This window comes from Theropithecus gelada, chromosome 12 (genome assembly GCF_003255815.1).
Source record: "Theropithecus gelada isolate Dixy chromosome 12, Tgel_1.0, whole genome shotgun sequence".
Lineage (NCBI taxonomy): Eukaryota > Metazoa > Chordata > Mammalia > Primates > Cercopithecidae > Theropithecus > Theropithecus gelada.
This window is the reverse complement of record NC_037680.1, coordinates 11,008,059-11,028,494: the sequence shown is the minus strand read 5'-3', so window position 1 is coordinate 11,028,494 and position 20,436 is coordinate 11,008,059. Positions and strand designations below refer to the sequence as shown.

General features: G+C 40.9%; 1 protein-coding gene across 3 annotated transcripts in view; it reads left to right on the top strand.

The window, feature by feature from the left end:
* The window catches only part of NCKAP5 (NCK associated protein 5), an 835,293-nt gene that overhangs the window by 609,293 nt on the left and 205,564 nt on the right, over positions 1-20,436 (top strand). For all 3 annotated transcript variants that reach the window (XM_025404545.1, XM_025404546.1, XM_025404544.1), the window contains exon 7: positions 15,784-15,852. In XM_025404545.1, coding sequence (XP_025260330.1) covers positions 15,784-15,852 — 69 coding nt within the window. The remainder of the gene's footprint in view (positions 1-15,783; positions 15,853-20,436) is intronic.

Genomic DNA, 20,436 nt, shown 5'->3' with positions numbered 1-20,436 from the left:
CCCATGCTAGAGGCAGACAAAACTGGGGAGCAGGGTGGAGGGCAGCTCTCTGTCGCCCTGCTACTGTCCATGTGCACCACTAGCTGCAAGGCCAGGGGTCCTGAGTGGGAAGGCCAGAGATCATGCCTGATAATCAAATTAAATGATTAATATAATTTCCCTAAAGCTTAATCCTGTGGTTTCTGAGGCAAAGGGACAATATTCGTCCCTGAGAGAACGGGAGAGTTAGAGTGAGTAGTCAGCATCCCTGAACAAAAGAATTTCATACAAACATGCAAACAATGGAAAGAAAGGGGAGAGAGGTCGCGGTGACTGCTGGCATACCTTACTTAAGAACTAGAGTCATACATTCACTGCAATTTTTTCTTCCCCACAGGAAAAGAAAAAAAAAAAATCATTACATGGTAAGGCAAGAGACTTTTTTCTAAAAATCTCCCATGGCACTTTATCTCTCTTGGTTACCCATTTCTATGAAAGACCTTATTGCCCTGGTGGAGACCCGGAATATCAAACTCAGTGTCGTCTTTGGCTCTCCTCATCTAGGTACTGGTTAGGAGCTGATGAGTCTGTTCTGAATTCTTTCTCAAATGTAGGTCTTCCTCACCTCAGTGCTGCTGCTTTGTTTCAGGGGTAGGTCGTCCTTGAAAGGAATGCTACAATAGCATGTTTTCGATCTCCCCATCTTCTCCTTCCATCGCTCTTTGTTGCTGGTGCCAGGATTCCTTCCTTAAAACACACATTTGGTCCCGTCCCTTCGCCTCGGCACCTGGCTCCATCCACCTCACTGTCTTCCCTCTCTCATCTCATGGGCTCTCCACCTGCTGGCCCCATTACAGTGGCAGTGGGATGCCCAGGTACAACAGGGCCCTTCCACAATTTTCCTTCAGGCCCTCTCCTAAAGCTCTGTTACTTATTAGAGTGTGTACGTGTGTGTGTGTGTGTGTGTGTGTGTGTATGAAATATGTCTGCAGAGGACTTCATATTTGTATGCACAAAAATGTATATTTACAATTAAGAAATAATAAAGCAAAAAATTGAGTACCTGCCACCACGTCCACAAATGAAACATTGCTAGTAGCCTAGTGCCCCCATGGGTTCCTGTCTTATCACAGTTTCCTTTCTCCCCACTAATGGTAATGATGAATCTGACTTCTGTAATAATAATTTCCTTGCGTTTTGAAAAAATGTGATTTACCTCATGGGTGTGTATCCCTAAACAATGTAATTTAATTTTTTGAATTTTTGAACTTTGTATGTAGAATCATGTTGGAAGATTTTATGTGTGTGTGTGTGTATTTAAATATATGTTGTGCCTCTTTCATTCAATGTTATCATTGCCAGATTCATTCATCATGTAGTTCTCATTCACTGGTTTTTGTTTCTATATAGTATCCCATTATATACATGTATTAATAAACATTATTCATTGTACTGTCAATCTTAGTTTAGATGATTTCTGTCTGAGGGCTGGAAAACAAAGCTGTTATGAACCTACGTGTACACCCATCCTGGTATATGTGTTTGTGGGTACCTACAGGGGTTATACCTAGCAATGGCATTGCTGAGTCAGAAGCTATGAGCATCTTCTCTATCAACAAGTTGAGCCAAAGTATCCTAAAATGGGTGTAGTAATTTACACACCCACCAGTGGCACATGAGGGTGCCTGTTCTTCCACACTCTTACTAACACTTGCCATGTAAGATTTTTTCGTTTGCACCAGTTGGATGGGTGTGTAATGGTATTGTTGTTGCTTAAACTTGCTTTATAAGTGACTTCCTCTTTTGCATGAAATGATTCCTAGAATGACTACGTCTGTGCTTTTTTTCTTTCTGTTTGTTTTTGTTTTTGTTTTTGTTTTTTCAGTTTTTGTATAGATCAGAGGTCAAAAATTCCTATTTCTGGAGAAATTCTCAGTCTTTTTCCTGACCTGAATTACCTACTTCTTGGTAGAGAGGGTTCAAACATGTTGGTATATTAGGCATTTATCAGGCTATTGTCATTTATATTTTTTCTTCAAAGTACTGTATTAAGTCCTTAGTAAGGAATAGGACTGTGTATATGAATAAATTATCTCTGCAACACAAAGGATTTATATTGACAGTCTCTCATTTTCTTCATCTGTAAAATGGAGCTAATCCTATCTACCTCATAGAGTTTGGGGGCCTTCAATTAAATGAGGTAATGAAGTCCATATGTTAACTGATATTCTTTTCTGCAAATCAATCAATGAGTTTTATGTAGTTCAACTTCTAAAATACCTGGAGGTTAATGCCGCAAATATTCTCTACTCAACAGAGTGATCAGATTGTTTTACATTTTCTAGCTCTATGGAATTTCTCTATGAGGCTTCTAAAACCAAAACATTCACTCTAGTCCACCCTAGCTTGAAATTCATAGATTTGCATCTCTGAAAGCACATCTGGTGGTGGGGGATGGAATACATTTTAAGGTTTAAAGGTTTTTTTTTACAAAGAAATTTTAGAGTCCCTGAATTTTCAGCTTCTCTCATCATTGGAAAATACGTATTATATCTCGAGCTCAAATATGTAATATTGAGTTGATAAAGGTAATAATGAGTTGATAAATGGGCACCTGGAAGCCAAAGTAAGGTGGTGAGAAAGAGAAGAGAAAGGGTGAGAGAGGAAGACTGTGGATTAAAGAAATCAGGGCCTGAAGCTAATCTATATGTGAGCCTGTTTAAAATGTCCAGTCCAGAGGACCCACGGTACATTTCTCTTGGCCAAAATCTGTCCCTCAACAGGGACAGTTTCTGCCCTGGCTGACACCACGACCCCCTGCATTAAAACCTGTGAGCGGCTGAGGTTTCAAATGGGAGCTGTTTTACAGAAGAGTGAAGGAAACTACCATTCACCGAACCATACAGAGGGCCAGGCTCCATGTCCGTGACATTCTGCCTTCATCATCTCATTCAACCCAAAACAGTGACAGACATTTATTTTCACATCCATTTCAAATAAAAGGGAATGTAAAAAGCATGCCGTCACTTCTCATCAGATTATCTTACCCCCCTCCTAGGAAGACAGATCTGCTTTACCACTCCTCCTGCCTTCCCACTCCAGGCATGGATTTCTTTTCTGTATATCCCCCGGGCAAGGAAATTATCGAGCTGACTTCTCAGTTTGTATCACGAAAGCATTACCATTTATTATTTCCCGGATGTAATGCAGCATCAAATAATGGTTTTCCAAATCACACACATTTTTTTTTTCTGTTCTACTCACACACATGCATATGCACACACAGAGACACACTGATCCCTTAGGCTGTTTTCTCCCAATGAGAGTCACTGATGTAGGAGAGAGAGGCAGACTCATAAACAAAACAAGAGAGGGAAAAGTATAAAACTGTGTGGTGACCACCCCCAGTTCCAGAGAAGCAGAAAGAGACTTCTGAACACGTCCAAGGCAATGGCAGCAGGGGGGAGGAGGGAGGTTACACCCACCTTCACCCTGAAGTTAATCCATCTTGAGCACTGGTTCTCAAAGTGCTGTTCCCAGGCCAGCAGCAGCAGCAGCACCTGGGAATTTGTTAGAGATATCAATTATTGGACCCTACTGTAGGTGCCCTGAATCCAAACATGAGAGTGCTCCCCCGACCCGCCCAGTCTGTGATCCCACAGCCTCCCAAGTGATTCCAATGCACACTCAAGTTTTCAACCACCGGCCTAAAGCCCCTTCCAAACATTCAAATTCTGGAAGTACACAGAGCTTTCATTATGAAGTGTTTTCTATTCAACTCTTCCAAAATGAACCTGTGGACAGCTTGTACATCACATGTTCTCATGGCATAGCTCTTCAACTTTTTTAAACAAAGACTTCGTTTTAATGTAGTTTATATCCCTAGCATCTCGCACTGGTCCTAAACCTAATGGGTTGAGTGCAAGAATAAGGACATTGTGAGGATGCGTTCATGTGTGTATGGGCACACATGTTTGTTCCTGTGTGGGTGGTCAGAGCTTAATGTCTTTATTGACACTTTCTAGGATGATAACATTTGCCTCCAAGATGCCCAGCAGCCCTAGACATTGCCTGGATCTGGATACTGTACAAGCTCTCAAATACAGTCAGTGGGGAACACCCTTTAGCCAGCTACGCCCCACACATGGCTACTATGGCAGCCAGGTGTGATGAGTGATTCAGAAACCCTGTAAGTCTGAATTAGAATCATAGCGGGAAGGAGATTCAATACCCGGCTCCAGTTCTTGGTGTTCCTTGTACTCAGGCTTTATATCACTCTAGCAGATGAAAATGCACTCGCCTGGCTGGCACACTTAGCCACTCCCATGGGACTTTTAACTCGGGATGTTTTTAAAAAGCTTTCAAAGCAGAGCAGACTACAGGGGAATTAGGAACATTTTGGGGACCTGTGTATTTTGCATGGAAGCCTGTGGTTTTCAATGTGAGAAATTAACTTGTTTCTTCTATTAGACTGTTTTTTTTCTTTATGGTGGCCTCTCTATATTTTATCCATCTTTGTATACCCCCCTAGCATAGCTCCTGCAGGTACAGACCTTTGGCCCCCCAACCGCAATTGTTGAGATGGCCTAGAGTCGTGAAGTGTGTTATTTAAGGAGAGTGGCACAGGACTCTGACGCAGGCTGGCCATCATAAAGAAGCACATTTTTGGCTGGAAAAAATTCCAAAGAGAAAAATAAAAAGCACAGAAGCACCTTTTCTTGCCTATGGGGCAAAACCATGAATTGAATTGGTATTTTAGAGAAATACTTTTTCTGATCTTATTCTGACCTGTCTGCCCTTGCTGAATTGAAGGGGTTTCAGCAAGCTCGAAAGATGTCACTCTGGAAAAGACCAGCTTTTGCTGTGGGAACGGCAGTTTCTCTCTCTTTTTGCCTTTAGAGGACATCTTCTTCCCACCTTCTTTCCTCCACACCGCTCAACCCTGTTCATTTCTAATTTCTACCTGTTTTATTTGCATATGATCAGTTGTTTTTTTTTTTTTTTTTTTTGCCATTGTTGAACCCAAGTTTTCTCTGCAGTGGGTATTGGATAGTGTCTGACATTATTTGCTTTCATAATAATTTGACAATATTTACATCCAGGATTCTAGCCTGGTTGAATAACTTTTTGAATACAAGTCAGATGTCATTTTCTTGGTATTTTGTTCAAAGCTGTGTTATTTTTATCTAGTCCAATGTGCACTTTTGTTATTGTTTCAATTGCCTGTTGAGTAGGCTGATTCAAGGGTCACCTCTTTCCTACCTTATCCAAAGTTTGTTCATTTTTTGTTGTTGTTGTTCTGATCCTATTGCCTTGTAGTTTTCAATGTGAGAAATTAACTTGTTTCTTCTATTAGACTATTTTTTCTTTATGGTAGCCCCTCTATATTTTATCCATCTTTTTTTTACCCCCAGCGTAGCTCCTGCAGGTACAGCAAAAGACCAATAATTGAATGTACACATAAAAGAATTGATATGCCACCTCGTTTCCTAAATATGACTGTTGCACTGTTTATTGCTATGTAACCAACTGTCTCAAAACTTTGAGGCTTAAAATAACAATTTAATTTTTGTCACAATTTTGTGGGTCAGAAATTTGGGGAGGACACAGCTGGATAGTTCATCTCCAATCTATGTGGTGTCGGGAGGTAAAAGGATCCATTTCCAAGATGGCTCCTTTACTCCTGTGTCTGGCTTCTCAGTGTCCCTGGCCTGTCTCTCTCCACGAGGCATCTCATCCTCCAGGGCCTGTCTGCATAGCTGGGGCTTTATACCACCTCAGAACATTCAGACTGCCTACATGGTAGCTCATATAAGACGTGTTCTAAGAGGCCAAGTAGAAGATTAAAAGCTCATGATGTAGCCTTGGAAGACCCAAAGATGGAACTTCAACCACCTTCCACTGGTCAATCAAGTAAGGCCAGTCTAGAGTCGAGAAGATAAGTCGCAAAGCATTTGCAACCATCTTTAATCTACTACTACAACAATGCTAGTAATAAATGCAGTTAACATTTATAAGTGAGGGGCAAAACCTCAGTCTCCTCTACTATCCAATATAACAAAGTACAAGCTTTAAATATTTTGTCAGTTGTCAAAATGGATCAGATGGTGTATATTCATCTTTCGTTTTGAAAATATACACACTGGGCTGGGTGCAGTGGCTCACGCCTGTAATCCCAGCACTTTGGGAGGCCAAGGTGGGTGGATCACTTGAGGTCAGGAGTTCGAGACCAGCCTGACCAACATGGTAAAATCCCATCTCTACTAAAAAATACAAAAATTAGCTGGGCATGTTGGCACGTACCTGTAGTCCCAGCTACTTGGGAGGCTGAGGTGGGAGAAATCACTTGAACCCAGTAGGCGGAGGTTGCAGGGAGCTAAGACCGTACATGAGTGGCAGAGACCCTGTCTCAAAAAAAAAGAAGAAAAACTATAGACACACTAATAATAAATCAGATTTATATTGATGTTTGCAAAGGGTAAAAGTTGGTTATCACTGGTTTAATTTCTCATTTGTCTATAATATTTTTAAAAGATACATCAGTATATATCCACATATGTGTATGACCACCATTGAGATGACATAGGTAAAAGTATATATTCCATGCCAGCAAACTCACTGATACTAAGCGAATCTAAATATCAAACTGAGTTTTCATTTCCACCCATAACTATAGTTAAAAACACACTAATTTATATCTCACTCCTTTGAAAAGAGGCATGTAAAGCATGATCCCTGTCTCAAAAGGCTTAGAGTCTAACTAGAGAAGACTAATAATACTTATGAAACTACTAATCTCAATTGAAGGCATAATAATACAGTGCTAAAATGTGTGGCCCCTACTTATGATAAGGTTCAAACTAGTAAATGTAGGAAGACTAGTAGAATTTAAATCACTATTTATGCTTTGGGAGTCTGAGGTGGGAGGATCACCTAAGGTCAGGAGCTCAAGACCAGCCTGGACAACATATCAATACCTTATCTCTATAAAAATGTTTTTAAAAATTAGTGGATTGTGTTGGCACGTGCCTGCAGTCTCAGCTACTCAAGAGGCTGAGGTGGGAGGATCACTTGAGCCTAGGAGTTTGAGTATGCAGTGAGCTATAATCACACCACTACACTCCAGTCTGGGTGACACAGCCAATAGTCACTATTTGGCCAATGGGACCGTAAAGCGTATTCTGTGCTAGAGCAGCAAAACCAAAGGCACAGCACAGGAAGGAACATGGGAGCTTTAGGAGCTGAGCCTAACTCTTGAGATGGTGTGCACTATGGAGCAGCAGATATGTAAGATCATGGAAGTGAGTGGAGACAAAGTATAAAAGGTAAAAAGAGATATTAGATTGGTGCAAACATAATTGCTTTTGCCATTAAAGCTTTTGCCATTACTTTTAATGGCAAAAACCACAATTACGTTTGCACTAACATGGATGGATGGATGGATGGATGGATGGATGAATGGACGGATGGATGGATGGCTAGATAACATAAAAATAAAAGTCGCTATTTGGCAACCACCACAGTCATAATTGTTTTAGTCAAAAAAATTAATAGATTCTAAGAGGAGTGAAACAAAGTATAGATATTTGCATATTTGCAATCTCAAAGACTCTTGATATTTACGTATCTTGAAGTACCTTGCCACAAGATGCATACTGTTGATAAAAGGAAATAATTTTATAGTGGAGAAGTGTTACAGATACCACCTTTATCAGGTGATCAAATTTAACACACAAATTGAGTATCCTTTATCCAAAATGCTTAGGATCAGAAGTGTTTCAACTTTCTGATGTTTTCAGATTTTGAAATATTTGCATTATATATTTACCCAGTTCAGCAATCCTAATCTGAAAATCCAAAATCTAAAAGGCTCCAATGCACATTTCTTTATTCATGTTGGGTCTCAAAAAATTTTAGATTTTGGAGCATTTCAGATTTTCAGATTAGAGATACTCCGCCTTTAGTATTGGAATAAATTGGTATCATGTGCCTCCTGATACAATGCACTAGGAAGGACACAATATCATTGCCATGATATTCTTGCCATAAATATTAAAATCTATGAAGAAACATCAAGCAAATTCAAATTGAAGGACATTCTACAAAATAACTGGCCTGTACTTTTGAAAAGTATCAAGATCATAAAAGACAACACCTCAGGAACTGTTCCATATGAGAGGAGGCTAAAGAGAAATGATAACTAAATGCAGCTCTGGGCACCTGGATTGGATCCTGGACTAGATAGAGACACCTGAGGAACAACTGGAAAAATTTGAATAAGGCGTGTAAAGTAGATTAGACTATTACATAAATTAATTTCCTGAATGTGATAACTACACAGTGGTTATATAGCAAATGTATTTTTAGAAAGTACATGCTGAAGTATTCAGAGGTAAAAGGACATTGCATTGTGTCTGCATCTTACTCTCAAATGTTTTTAAAAATTTGTCTCCAGATATAGATAGTTATTAAACGATAAGCAAAAGTGGTAAAACGTTAACCTTTGGGGAGTCTGTGGAATGGTGTGGGGGAATTCTTTGCAATATTTTGCTACATTTTTATACATCCATTTTTTTAAATTTAAATGTGTACCCATTTAAGTATTTTAAGTCCAGACCTGAGCCAGACCACCAAAACTGAGTGGGATTTAGAGAGGCCAATGGGAGAATAAAGCATATTCCATACTAGAGCAGCAAAACCAAAGGCACAGCCTAGGAAGGAGCACGGGAGCTTTAGGAGCTGAGCCTGACTCTTGAGATGGTGTGTGCTGTGGAGAAGCAGATATATAAGGTCGTAGAAATGAGTGGAGACAAAGTATAAGAGGTGAAAAGCCTGCAGCGGAGCTGTTATGTTATGCAGAAGACAGATTTTTGTGTAGAATTAGTCTACCTTTGGTCTGTGGAAAAGGATCTATTAAACAAATTTATAGTATACAAAGATTTTAAACATAACACATACTTACAGGATTAATGTAGAACAGTAGCTTTAGAAGCATCAGATTGTTCAATCATTCGTAAGCACCAGCCAGCCCATCTATTCACTGAGTAGGACCTCTGAGAAACACAATTCCTTTTACCTATCAAATCAAACTCCTTTTCCACAGTAAACCAAACCAATATGGATTTGCTCTGTGATGCTCTTTGATTTTATAAGGACATTTAAGGATTTTTAGAGATGAAACCATGAACATATTTAGACCACTATAATTTGGAGCCATGGGGAAACCACGCTGAGCAGGAAATCTTCTAAGTCACCAGGTAAGTCTAGCAAAAGTTTTTGATTGTTGTGGAAGACAAAGCTGAATGCAAAGATCCACTGTTACATTTACTTGAATGCTCTCATTGCATCCTCTGGGCATATTGACTTTAATAACACACTTATTTAAAGTAGAAAAAGACCTGTATTGTAATATCTGTAATTCTTGGTAGTGACACTTGCATGTTCTCTTTCCTTTCCCTCTCTGCTTATCCTTTCCCATTCCAGCTATGTAAATATTCACTGTTTCTTTAAATCACATTTAGTTAAGAGGGGTTTTTTTTCTCTGTTGTCTTAAGTTGGTAGCAGGTTAATCCTGAATCTCTAATAAATGCAAATGGATTAAAGAAAATCATCAGTTCAAGATTATTTTAACTTCATCAGCATAATTGTTAATATCTTTTTGGTCCCATGGGATATGTAGGATTACATCAATTAAATTGGTCTCTTTAACTGAACACAGTGACGATAAATGTGACTATTGTGCTTTCACCAGCACCCTTTAGGTATTTAATTTACTTGGCAGTAATAGATTGTCAGAGCAGTAAACGTGAGGCAAGTAATGTAAACGGCATAATGACGGTAATTATCTGAATGGATCGATTGCAGTGTTATTGCAACGTGATATTGTGGGTAGGAGCGAGATATAGACATCCCATATAAATTCCCATTTTCAGCTTTATTTCTGTACACATTTTTTCCAAGACATTTAAAGTGAAAACAGTGTGAAGTGGCATTTGCAGTTCTCTCCTTTATCTCTTCCCATTATCCTTTGTGCTGTTGGCTTACTAAAATCAGCAGACCCCACAAAAGGTAAATTTCTCCAAAGAAACATGACTTTGTAGAATTGGAATTCTAGCATTTTCCTCCATGATTCACGGTATACAAATATTTGAACTGGTAGTTTCTTTGTAGATTGGCAAGTTGGATCTCTTTGTTTATTAACTAAGAAATTGCAAACCCAGCAATGATAAGTGACTTGCTAAGAGTTACTCAACATGGCCTTGCCTAGTAAGACTGCAACAGAATGGAACTGGAACCTGAGCCTGCCCTTCCTTTTGGGCCGGAAGAGGAACTGAGGGGTTCCATCTCAGCTGCAGAGACGGAAAAGCTTCCATGGGACTGGCCAAAAGCAATCCCTGAAGGAAACAGCAGAGTCAGTTTAGTTTGGTGAAGAATGAAGAGAAGAAACAGTCTGGGAATAACCAATAACTGCACTTAAAAAGGGCAAACAGACCATCAGCCTGAGCACAGAAGGATTGTGCTGTGTGACAAATGTCTGTCCATTATGAGACCTGAAAGAATGCGGCAGGATCCCACCTGAGGGACTGGGGTGTTCACAGGTTTGTTAAAACAGGGATTCAGCCCCAAAGGAACAAGGGCAAAGCCAAGGATAAAAACTGTAACCTGAAGAAGAAACAGTGTTTGAGGAGTTCTGGAATTTGAACTGTGACTAAGTTGAAATGATCTGACGTTGATCAAAATGGCAAGTCACTCTCAAACAGACTTTTCCTGGGGGTTTTCCTCAATTTTTGTGCCCTAGTCTGGTTCCATCATTTCTCCTATTTTGTCGTTGATTAAAGTAACAACTAACCTACATTTGAAACTTGTCAAGCGCCTGCCAACGAAAACATTCATATCACCAGGAAACACAAATGAAACCACATATAACCCATGCCTTCTGCATTACCCATAACAGAGAACAGTTGAATTTCAGATTACTGTTAAGTAGAAAAATAAATACCAGATACCCATGTAACTCCTGCTGCCAGTGTGTGTGCCCAGGGAGATGGAAAGCAGAGGGCGCCAAGGAAATGAGAAAGCCCAAGGCCAGCACGGCACACAGGTGGACATGTGGCAGATCCAGTGGGCTGCTGGACACGGCTGGAAAGTGAGCAGACCCAGGTGGCTGTCTCAGAGAGGCAGCCTGCCAGGGGAGAAGGAGATAAAGGGGAAAGAGGAGGTGCCGTATGGAGATGTGGTTGTGAAGGGGAAAGGGAAAAGAGGGAATTTCAAAGCAATTTCTTTTGCTACAGAAGCAAAAGAACATAAGACCAACCAGCCATTATCCATTAAGGAGGCCAAACCAAGGGTAGGGGCAAAGGTGGAAGAAGCCTGTGTGAAAATGACACACCCTGACAAAGTAGAAAGAGTGCAACTAATGAAATAGCAGGAAAAAAGGAGAGAGAGAAAGAAACGTGATTGTTGGATATGTAATAGGAGGGAGTCAAAGCACATGCTGGGTGTCTCTGTGTGGATGTGTGTATATGTGTGTGTGTATTTGAGTCAGGGTCTGGTTTTGTTGCCCAAGCTGTAGTACAGTGGCACAATCATAGCTCGCTGCAGTCTTGACCTCCCAGGGCTCAAGCAATCATCCCAACTCAGCCTCCTGAGTAGCTGGGTCTCCATGCATGCACCACCACACCTGGCTAATTTTTATTTTAGTTTAGTTTTAGTAGAGACAGATATCTCACTATGTTGCCCAGTCTGGTCTCAAACTCCTGGGCTCAGGGGATCCTCCCGCCTTGTCCTCCCAAAGTGCTGAGATTATAGGTGTGAGCCTGTAAACACCACACCCAGCCAAAGGACATGATTTTAACAGTAACAAAGGAAGACAAAAAAAGGATAATGACACTATTAAAGAATCTTCAAGAAGTAGACAGGAATGAGGCAGGAGAGGGAGGGACACCCACTCAATATATACCCTTTAATATAGTTTTAACTTTTGGATTCTTGTTAATGTTTTATGTATTCTAAAAAACAAAATGTAATTAAGAAGAGAGGAAATTAAATTTGAATACCATCAGAAACAAATGAACTGAACTGAATTTCAAATGAATAATATAACCACACTAAAAGGGAGGGAGGGGAAAACCCAACTTAATAACTTTGGAACACAGTGTTTTTACTTTATACTTTTGTCCTAAAGAAAAACACAAATCTGAACCTTTCCTAGCACTGGTTTGGATAGTGTACCAATTTTGTACGCATGGTAAGATTGAACAAAGGAGTTAAAATAATGCTGAGAGCCTGAGTTCTAACCGTACAAAAAGGAAGATTCTAATAGGAAAAGGAGAAGACACTAAAGAATCCTGTGGGGCTTGGGGTGTGGTGGGGGTGTTGAGCCTGTGCATGTAGGAGTGTGGAGAAATCCTTCCACTGAAAGGGACCAGAAGCAGTGACTCCTTAGTAGCTACTGATACAGGCTAACACCCAGATCTTAGTTCCCAAATACCATTCCCCAAGTAAGAGGAAGTAGAATTCCTTAGAGAAATGCCTGATTTCAGGGATGAGGCAAGGAAAAAGCAAGATGGTCCTGGAACATCTGTTTTTGCTGAAAAAAGAAAGTATTTAAGAAATGATGGGTACATGTCAAAAGGATACAGACACCAACTTAAAGGGGCTTGCCTCCCAAAGCTGGAGTGATTTGAACATCAGAATTCTCAGAATCGATGTTTGCATACTAATAAATGGAAAATCACTTACTTGTGGAAGAATGTCAACTCATAAATGTAGATGGGAAAATGGAGTTAGAAGTCACCATATGCAACAAGGTAATCAATGATTTGGTTAAAGATCATTGATGGTTGCTAAAATAGGTAGGTGAAAGTTTGATGAGCAATAGGATATTTTCAGAGCCTTAAAATATCTCTCCACAAATTACTTATTAATTGCAAAAGGAAAATCAGTAACTTTATAGTGGGGAAATTTGACAGATGCTACCTTAACCAAGTGATGAAAGTTAACATGTCCAGCAGCAGGTCCCATGGACATCACGTGGTTGTTATGATGCACTGAGAAGGGCCCAGCATCACCTGTGCACTGTTTCCACCAAATATGTATGAGGAAACTCCAGAGAAGCCCAAATTAAGGGATGTTCAAAAAAATAACTGGCCTCTACTCAGAAAGGAGAAAAAAAAAAAAAAAAGGCAAGGAAGAAGAGGAAATAAGGGGAAAAAACAAGGGAAGAAGGAAATAAAAAACATAAGAAGAAAAACTATTCCAGGCCGGGTGCAGTGGCTCACGCCTGTAATCCCAGCACTTTGGGGGGCCGAGGCAGGTGGATCACCTGAGGTCAGGAGTTCAAGACCAGCCTGGCCAACATGGTGAAACCCCATCTCTACTAAAAGTACAAAAATTAGTCAGGTGTGGTGGCGGTCGCCTGTAATCCCAGCTACTTGGGAGGCTGAGACAGGAGAATCACTTGAGCCCAAGAGGTGGAGGTCACAGTAAGCCAAGATCGTGCCATTGCACTCCAGCTGGGCAACAAGAGCGATACTCCATCCAAAAACAAAGACAAACTATTCAGGTAGGATTGTGTATTGGAAAAAATTGCTATCAAGGACGTTATTGGGACAATTGGTGAAATTGGAAGAACTGTAGATCAGATTATGGTACTGTATAAATTTCTATTTCCTATATTTCCTGAAATTAACAACTATATTGTGATTGTACAAGACAATGACTTTGTTATGAGGAAGTACACGTGGAAATATTTAAGGATAAAAGGCATCATGTCTACAAGGTACTTTCTAGGTGCAGAAAAGAAATGGGAAGGAATCAATATAGCAGATGTGGCAAAATGTTAACAATTTGTGAATCTTAGGAAAGGGTTTGTGGGATTCTTTATACTATCCTTTTGTTTTTTGATACATAATATTTTATGTGTTTATGGGACATGTGATATTTTGTTATAAGTATAGAATGTATAGTGATTGTGTCAGGGTATTTGAGGCATCCATCAGCTTGAGTATTTATCATTTCTTTTTTCTCTCTCTTTTCTTTTTTTTTTTCCTCTGAGATGGAGTCTCACTCACTCTTGTCTTCCAGGCTGGAGTGTAGTGGCATAATCTCCACTCACTGCATCCTCCACCTTCCAGATTCAAGTGATTCTCCCACCTTAGCCTCCCAAGTAGCTGGGATTACAGGTGTGCACCACCATGCCCAGCTAATTTTTGTATTTTTAGTAGAGACGGGGTTTCACCCTGTTGGTCAGGCTGGTCTCGAACCCCTGACCTCTAGTGATCCACCACCCTCTGCTTCCCAAAGTGCTGGGATTACAGAAGTGGGCCACCACGCCCAGCCTATCATTTCTATGTGTTAGTAACAGTTCGTGTTCTCTCTTCTAGCTACTTTGAAATATTCAATACATTGTTGTTAACTATAGTCACCCTACCCTGCTGTTAAAAAAATAGAACTTATACCTTTTATTTAACTATATATTTTGTCTAACTGTATATCTGTACCCATTGACCAACCTCTCTTCATCCCCTCTCCCACCTACCCCCCACCCCAGCCTCTGGTATCTATCATTTTATTCTCCATCATTATTCTCATTTTATTCTCCATCATTATGACATCCACATTTTTAGCCCCCACATATGAGTGAGAACATGCAATATTTGTCTTTGCGTGCATGGGTTATTTCACTTAACGTGACTTCTAGTTCTGTCCACGTTGCTGCAAATTACATTATTTCATTCTTTTTTATGGCCAAATAGTGTTTCATTGTGTATACATACCATAATCCATTCATCCATTGGTATAAGTTTGAAATTATTTCCAAATGAAAAGCTTAGAAAAATGGATGGGAAAAAACTATGAAGTTAAAATGTTGATCTGTGTACCACCTAAAAATCATACCATAATTTTGAAAATACTGATTTAGATCACTATACCCCTACTTCCAAATGTCAAGGAGGATTTTAGAGAAGGGGCAGGTGGAGCCAAGATTGCTTGGGGGCTCCGAGTGGGTGGTCATTGTCACAGCCCTAGGAAGGGTTCACTGGCACAGTTGAAGATTGAGACAGGAACCTGCAGTGGCTGCAGTGGAACCAGGTCACCTGAGGTGGAGGGTAGCTTCATGCCATCATTTCATGCTCCTTCTAAAACCTAATAAGCTTCCGCTGATTGCTTTTCTTTTCCGTTACTATTCCACATGTCAACCTCATAACCGTATTCAAATGCATACCCACGTGGCTCTAAGGAGGGAGAAAGCAGTACTATTACAAGAGTGTAGGGAAGGGGAGGCTTAAGTATAGTTCAAGTCTTACATTTCTCATTATCTTATGTTCATTAGTCATTGACTAACAATGAAAATAACGTATTTGGTTTGCATTTGGAATTATGCTTTCATGACTTTATATCAGATTCCTTTCTGTGGCCTAAACAAATATTAGGCTGTGAGTCTGTGACAGGCCTTAATGAAGTGGATTAAGGCATTTCTCCCATTTACATTTTCATAGAATGAAATAAACATTGTAGTCTTTTTAGGGAACAGTGTCACATCAAGCCGTGATTTGATTTTCTACCTGTTCAGAATATCAAGTTCTGCATTTCTTGAAATTGTCATGTATTTTAGTGAGCAAGTCGGTAAGACAGAAGTCATCCCTGCAATATTTATAATAGTATGGCGTGAACTTGTCAAAGGTACTTCTAAAAGATTGTTTTGGATCCCGAGGAGATATATTTAGTAACTGTATGGAATAAGTTGTCACATAATACAACACTGCATTGATTTATTTGTGTTATTTTTGTATCTTACTGCAGGCAGAGAATTCAGCATTGGCTTTGGAGAATGAAAATCAAAGGGAACAATATGAGCGATGTCTTGATGAGGTAAGGGGGATGGAGAGACTCCTGATCCAAGGCTGGACTAGTTAGGGTTCCCTTAATCTGATCTCAATACATGTGTGTGCCACCAGTCTCCACAAAACATCAGCATTTTCTCCTCCAAAGAAATGTAGTAAACATGTAGCCTTTGAAAAGGAAGGGTGTGTGTATGAGGGTGCGTGTGTGTGTGTGTGTGTGTGTCTGTGTGTGTCTGCCTCCCTGCCTCCCTAAATCCTTATACAGGCATCTGTATATTCCTTTTGGTTATTGTTTCGTATTCTTGGGCCACAGTTCACTGTATGATAAATTCTTTCTGTCCAGTAAGTGTGATCCCTTCCAATGAATGAGAAAAACCACGTCGGGTCATGCTGCATCTCCAACTGGATACCATTTCTGAAAAAGCAAATCCTTGATAGAGTGGGTGGGGATGATGTTCACAGTTGGCAGCCAGAGGGGAAAAAATCAGTAGATTCAGAACAAGCCAAGAAGAGAAAGAGAAGTGAGGAAGAAAATTGGAGCAGAATGGAAGACGATGGGGCTATACGCATGATAAACTGGATAAATATTATGTGATGATAATGAAGAGATGATGGCAAAGATGGTGGGCATTTGAGAGTTTCTGGGAGGCGAGGGGAAAATGGGCAGGTGCTCAGAGCCCACGTCCTCCCCCGCTGTCGCCTCACACCATCAGGGCCCACACCAATCACCGATGCATCGTGTCTCTCCCTGCCATGATTGGCCATTCGCTCCCTGACAAGTTCTCAGCTAGGACCTGTCAGTGATTGGAGTTGTTATTTAAATGAGATCACTTCATTAGTCATCTGTCCAGCACCTTAAAACTTTATTGTGTTCTGGGTGATTCAGTTTGAGATTTGTTACAATGTACCTGATGCAGATTTTAGAAAGAAAAGAAAAACTGCATTCCGTCTGGTTCCAGTACCTTTCCAGTGGGAACTGCCAGTCTATCATCAGTCTTTTTCTCCCTGCTATCCATGAGGGAAATCTCTTCTAACTCCTCTTGATATTTCTTACCCTCTCCATCCCCCTCTCCTCCCATGTACTGTCCCATAAGTCAATGGGGGGATCTGTAAGGAACACATGCTCAACTCCCAGCAGTGACGCCATATATAACTCTTGTTCCCTTCAAACTGGAAGCAGTCAGTCTCCTCTTGAGGTCCAGTAGTCCTTGGCGTCTCCCTGCACCAGTGGTTTTTAAAATGTGATCCCTGGACCAGCAGCATCAGCCTCCCCTGGGGCCTCATTAGGAATGCAGATTCTCAGGACCCACGACACACCTACAGAATCAGAGACTCTGGGGCGGGGCTCAGCGATCTATGTGTCAACAAGCTCTCCCCATGATGCTGACGCACTTGACAGCTTGAGACACTGTCATCATCATATCATTTTGTATCGGTTACTTACACGTAGTTGAAGAACTCTCAAAATGTTCCCAGAAAACTGTTTAATATTAGATATATTAATTGTTTAATATTCCCAACCACATACGTTAGTTACCCAAGCAAAATGGTATTTGCAAGTCTCTGTCCTGTCAGGACCTTAAAAGACCAGAATAATCTTGACAATGTCCAAAGTTAAAAGAAACACTAAAGTTAGTTGACTCTGACATGGCTCACAGTCTAGTGAGGCCAGTTCAGCAGCCCTCACTGCTCCCCAGGCTCGTGGTCCAGTCAAAGTTTGGGCAAGAAAGACCAAAGAGATCCAAGGATATTAAAAGGAACATACAGTACCTTTGGGTCATATATATTGATTAGCAAAGTTTCACTTTAACCTCCTGCACAGAAATTTCTGCCGAGATTTTATCTGCATTTAGAAGTCAGATTTCTGTGACTCACACCACGGAAACTTTGTCCCAGTTCTCCCACAGGTCAACCCTCCCCGTCAATCAAAGCACTCACATTTCTTTATGGAAACTCATAGTCTATTTTCTGTGTGTTTCCCAAGCCTGCATTGTGTAGGTTTCATCAGAATGTGTGGGACAAAAATATAAGTTATCCACAAAATCATTTCATATAAAGTTTCCACTGAAGACAGACTTTTTAGAGGGAGTGTTCCTCTGTTCTTAGTTGCAAAAATTAACTGTTGCCAAAGAGGTGATTTGCAGCAAAGAACTGCCTCTAAGCAATACACATGTTTTGTATTCATGAATACTGACCCCTGATTACACGTGCAGGTTGTTTTATGACTAATTGCATGAGAGTAGATAATCCATTTCCACACATTGTAAGAGAACACTCTCAACGGGGTAGTTGAGTGTAGTAATAATGCCAACTGGAAATTCTTTTCAAGGCTTTTTATACTAATTAAACAAACTAACAAGGTAAGGCCTCATGTAAGTGTTTTCCTTGCTAGTGGGTGTCATCAGACATACACAGGTGGATAAAATGTAAACTTAAGATGTTTTTCAGAAAGGCACAGTGGCTTATGCCTATAATCCTACGACTTTGGGAGGCTGAGGCAGGAGGATTACTTGAGCCCAGAAGTTTAAGACCAGTCTGGGCAACACAGGGAGACTCTGTTTCTACGAAATAAAAAAAAATAAAATCATAAAACCTAGGCGAGTGTATTGGCATGTGCCTGTAGACACAGCTACTTGGGAGGCTGAGGTAGTAGGATCGTTTGGGCCCAGGAGGTCCAGGCTGCAGTGAGCCATAATCCTGCCACTGCATTCCAGCCTGGGTGACAGAGTAAAACCCCATCTCAAATAAATAAATAAAATGTTCTTCATTCCTTTTTGCACTGATTGTTATTTTCTGGGAAATGAGGAACATATTGAGGATTTGGGGAAAACACTTGAGAATCTGTGTTCCAATAAAAGAGCACATTTATTCAGAAGGTAACAGACTCACATTCCTAGATACACACACATATGCCCTGGCTTGCTAGGCATGCACATTCACAAGTGCACACACCTGTATACAAACAGGTGTGCATGCGTACACTTCATCGTCACCGCTACTGCTCCCTATCTCATCTCCCTGCCTTGCAGTACAAACGAAAAACCAAGGGATTAATCTTAGAGTTCGGAGGTTTGCATGTTACAATCAAGCTTCTTAGTCTAGCTGTTTGACAGACACTTACTGGCAGGCAATGACTTGCTATTTATTCACAGTATTGCCTTGGCTGCAGTTTCTTTCATACCTACTATTCCCTTGTAAAGAAGTAAAATAACATCCAAAACCACTGCGCTGCACTTCAATGGATTCGGTTGTATCCTGAAAACCTTTACTGGCTGTCAGCCTCACCCAGGTCCTGAGAGCTCACGGCACTCGCAGGCTGGAAGGAGAAGTGCAAGGGATGGACAGTCGCAGGGTAGGGGGGTACGAGAAAGTCACAGAGCAAATGAGCTGCACTGTGGACTTTGGAAACACAGAATGCAGTCACCGGAGGGCAGGAGGAGCAGCAGGTAGGCGAGCAGAGGAGAGGGCAGAATTGGAAAGGGTGTCTTTCAGCAGAAGGAGCTGCAGCAGGTGAGGTCTCAGATCCAGAACAGCAAGTGCTTCTCCTCCGTAGCTGCTTGGTGGACTTACCTGAGGACCTTTAAAAATACTGCTGGCTGTGTCACACCTCAGAGATTCCCATCTGACTCTGCTTGTGGGCGGAGCCTGGGCTTTCTGGTTTTTTAAAGCACCACAGGAGATTATAACGTTCATCTGGGGTTGAGAACCACTACAATTAGATTATCTGAATGCTGTGCTTTAAAGAGCATTTTCAGAAATTTTCAGTAGAAGGATGAAAGCTCCCGCCGCCAAGTTTAGATACAGTAATAGAAGAGCACAGACTCATGTGGAAGTTTTAAATTACTTCTGATTCCACAACAAAGTCTGAGATAATATAAAGCTACAAGCAATAAAATAAAATAAATAAAATAAACCATATCCCAGTGTTTCTCAAGGTGTGTTCCTGGGAGCCCTTTGCATCAGAAAGATGTGTGGTGGTTGCTAAAATTGCATATCCTTAGACCTCATTCAGACCTTCCCAATCAGTATGCAGGGACAGGAAATTGGCAATTTTCACAAACATTCCAGGAGGCTTCTGCAGGAAAAGTTGGAGAAACTGCTATTTCCTCTCCAATCAGAACTGGCCCCTTACAGTCAGTGACGATGGTAGAGTTGAGTTATTTTCCAACCTCTACACTTCAGAGCACAAGGACGTTGAAAACTAGACCTTTGGATGTAGTTCAGAAATAGACAAAAAAAAGAATTTTAAGTAAGGGTAGAAGTAGGTTGCTGAGACTGTTTCTCACCTGTCTCCCTGAACCACATGCTACATTCCTAGCTTGGATTTTAGAATCATTCCCAGGACATTCTCAGGCATATCCCACTGCTGGGCCCTACATCATCTTTAAAATCAAGGTTTTGGCTGGGCGTTGTGGCTCACGCTTGTAATCCCAGCACTTTGGGAGGCCAAGGCGGGTGGATCGCAAGGTCAGGAGTGCAAGACTAGCCTAGCCAGCATAGTGAAACCTTGTCTCCACTGAAAACACAAAACATTAGCCAGGCATGGTGGCGGGAGCCTGTAGACCCAGCTACTTAGGAGACTGAAGCAGGAGAATCGCTTGAACTCAGGAGG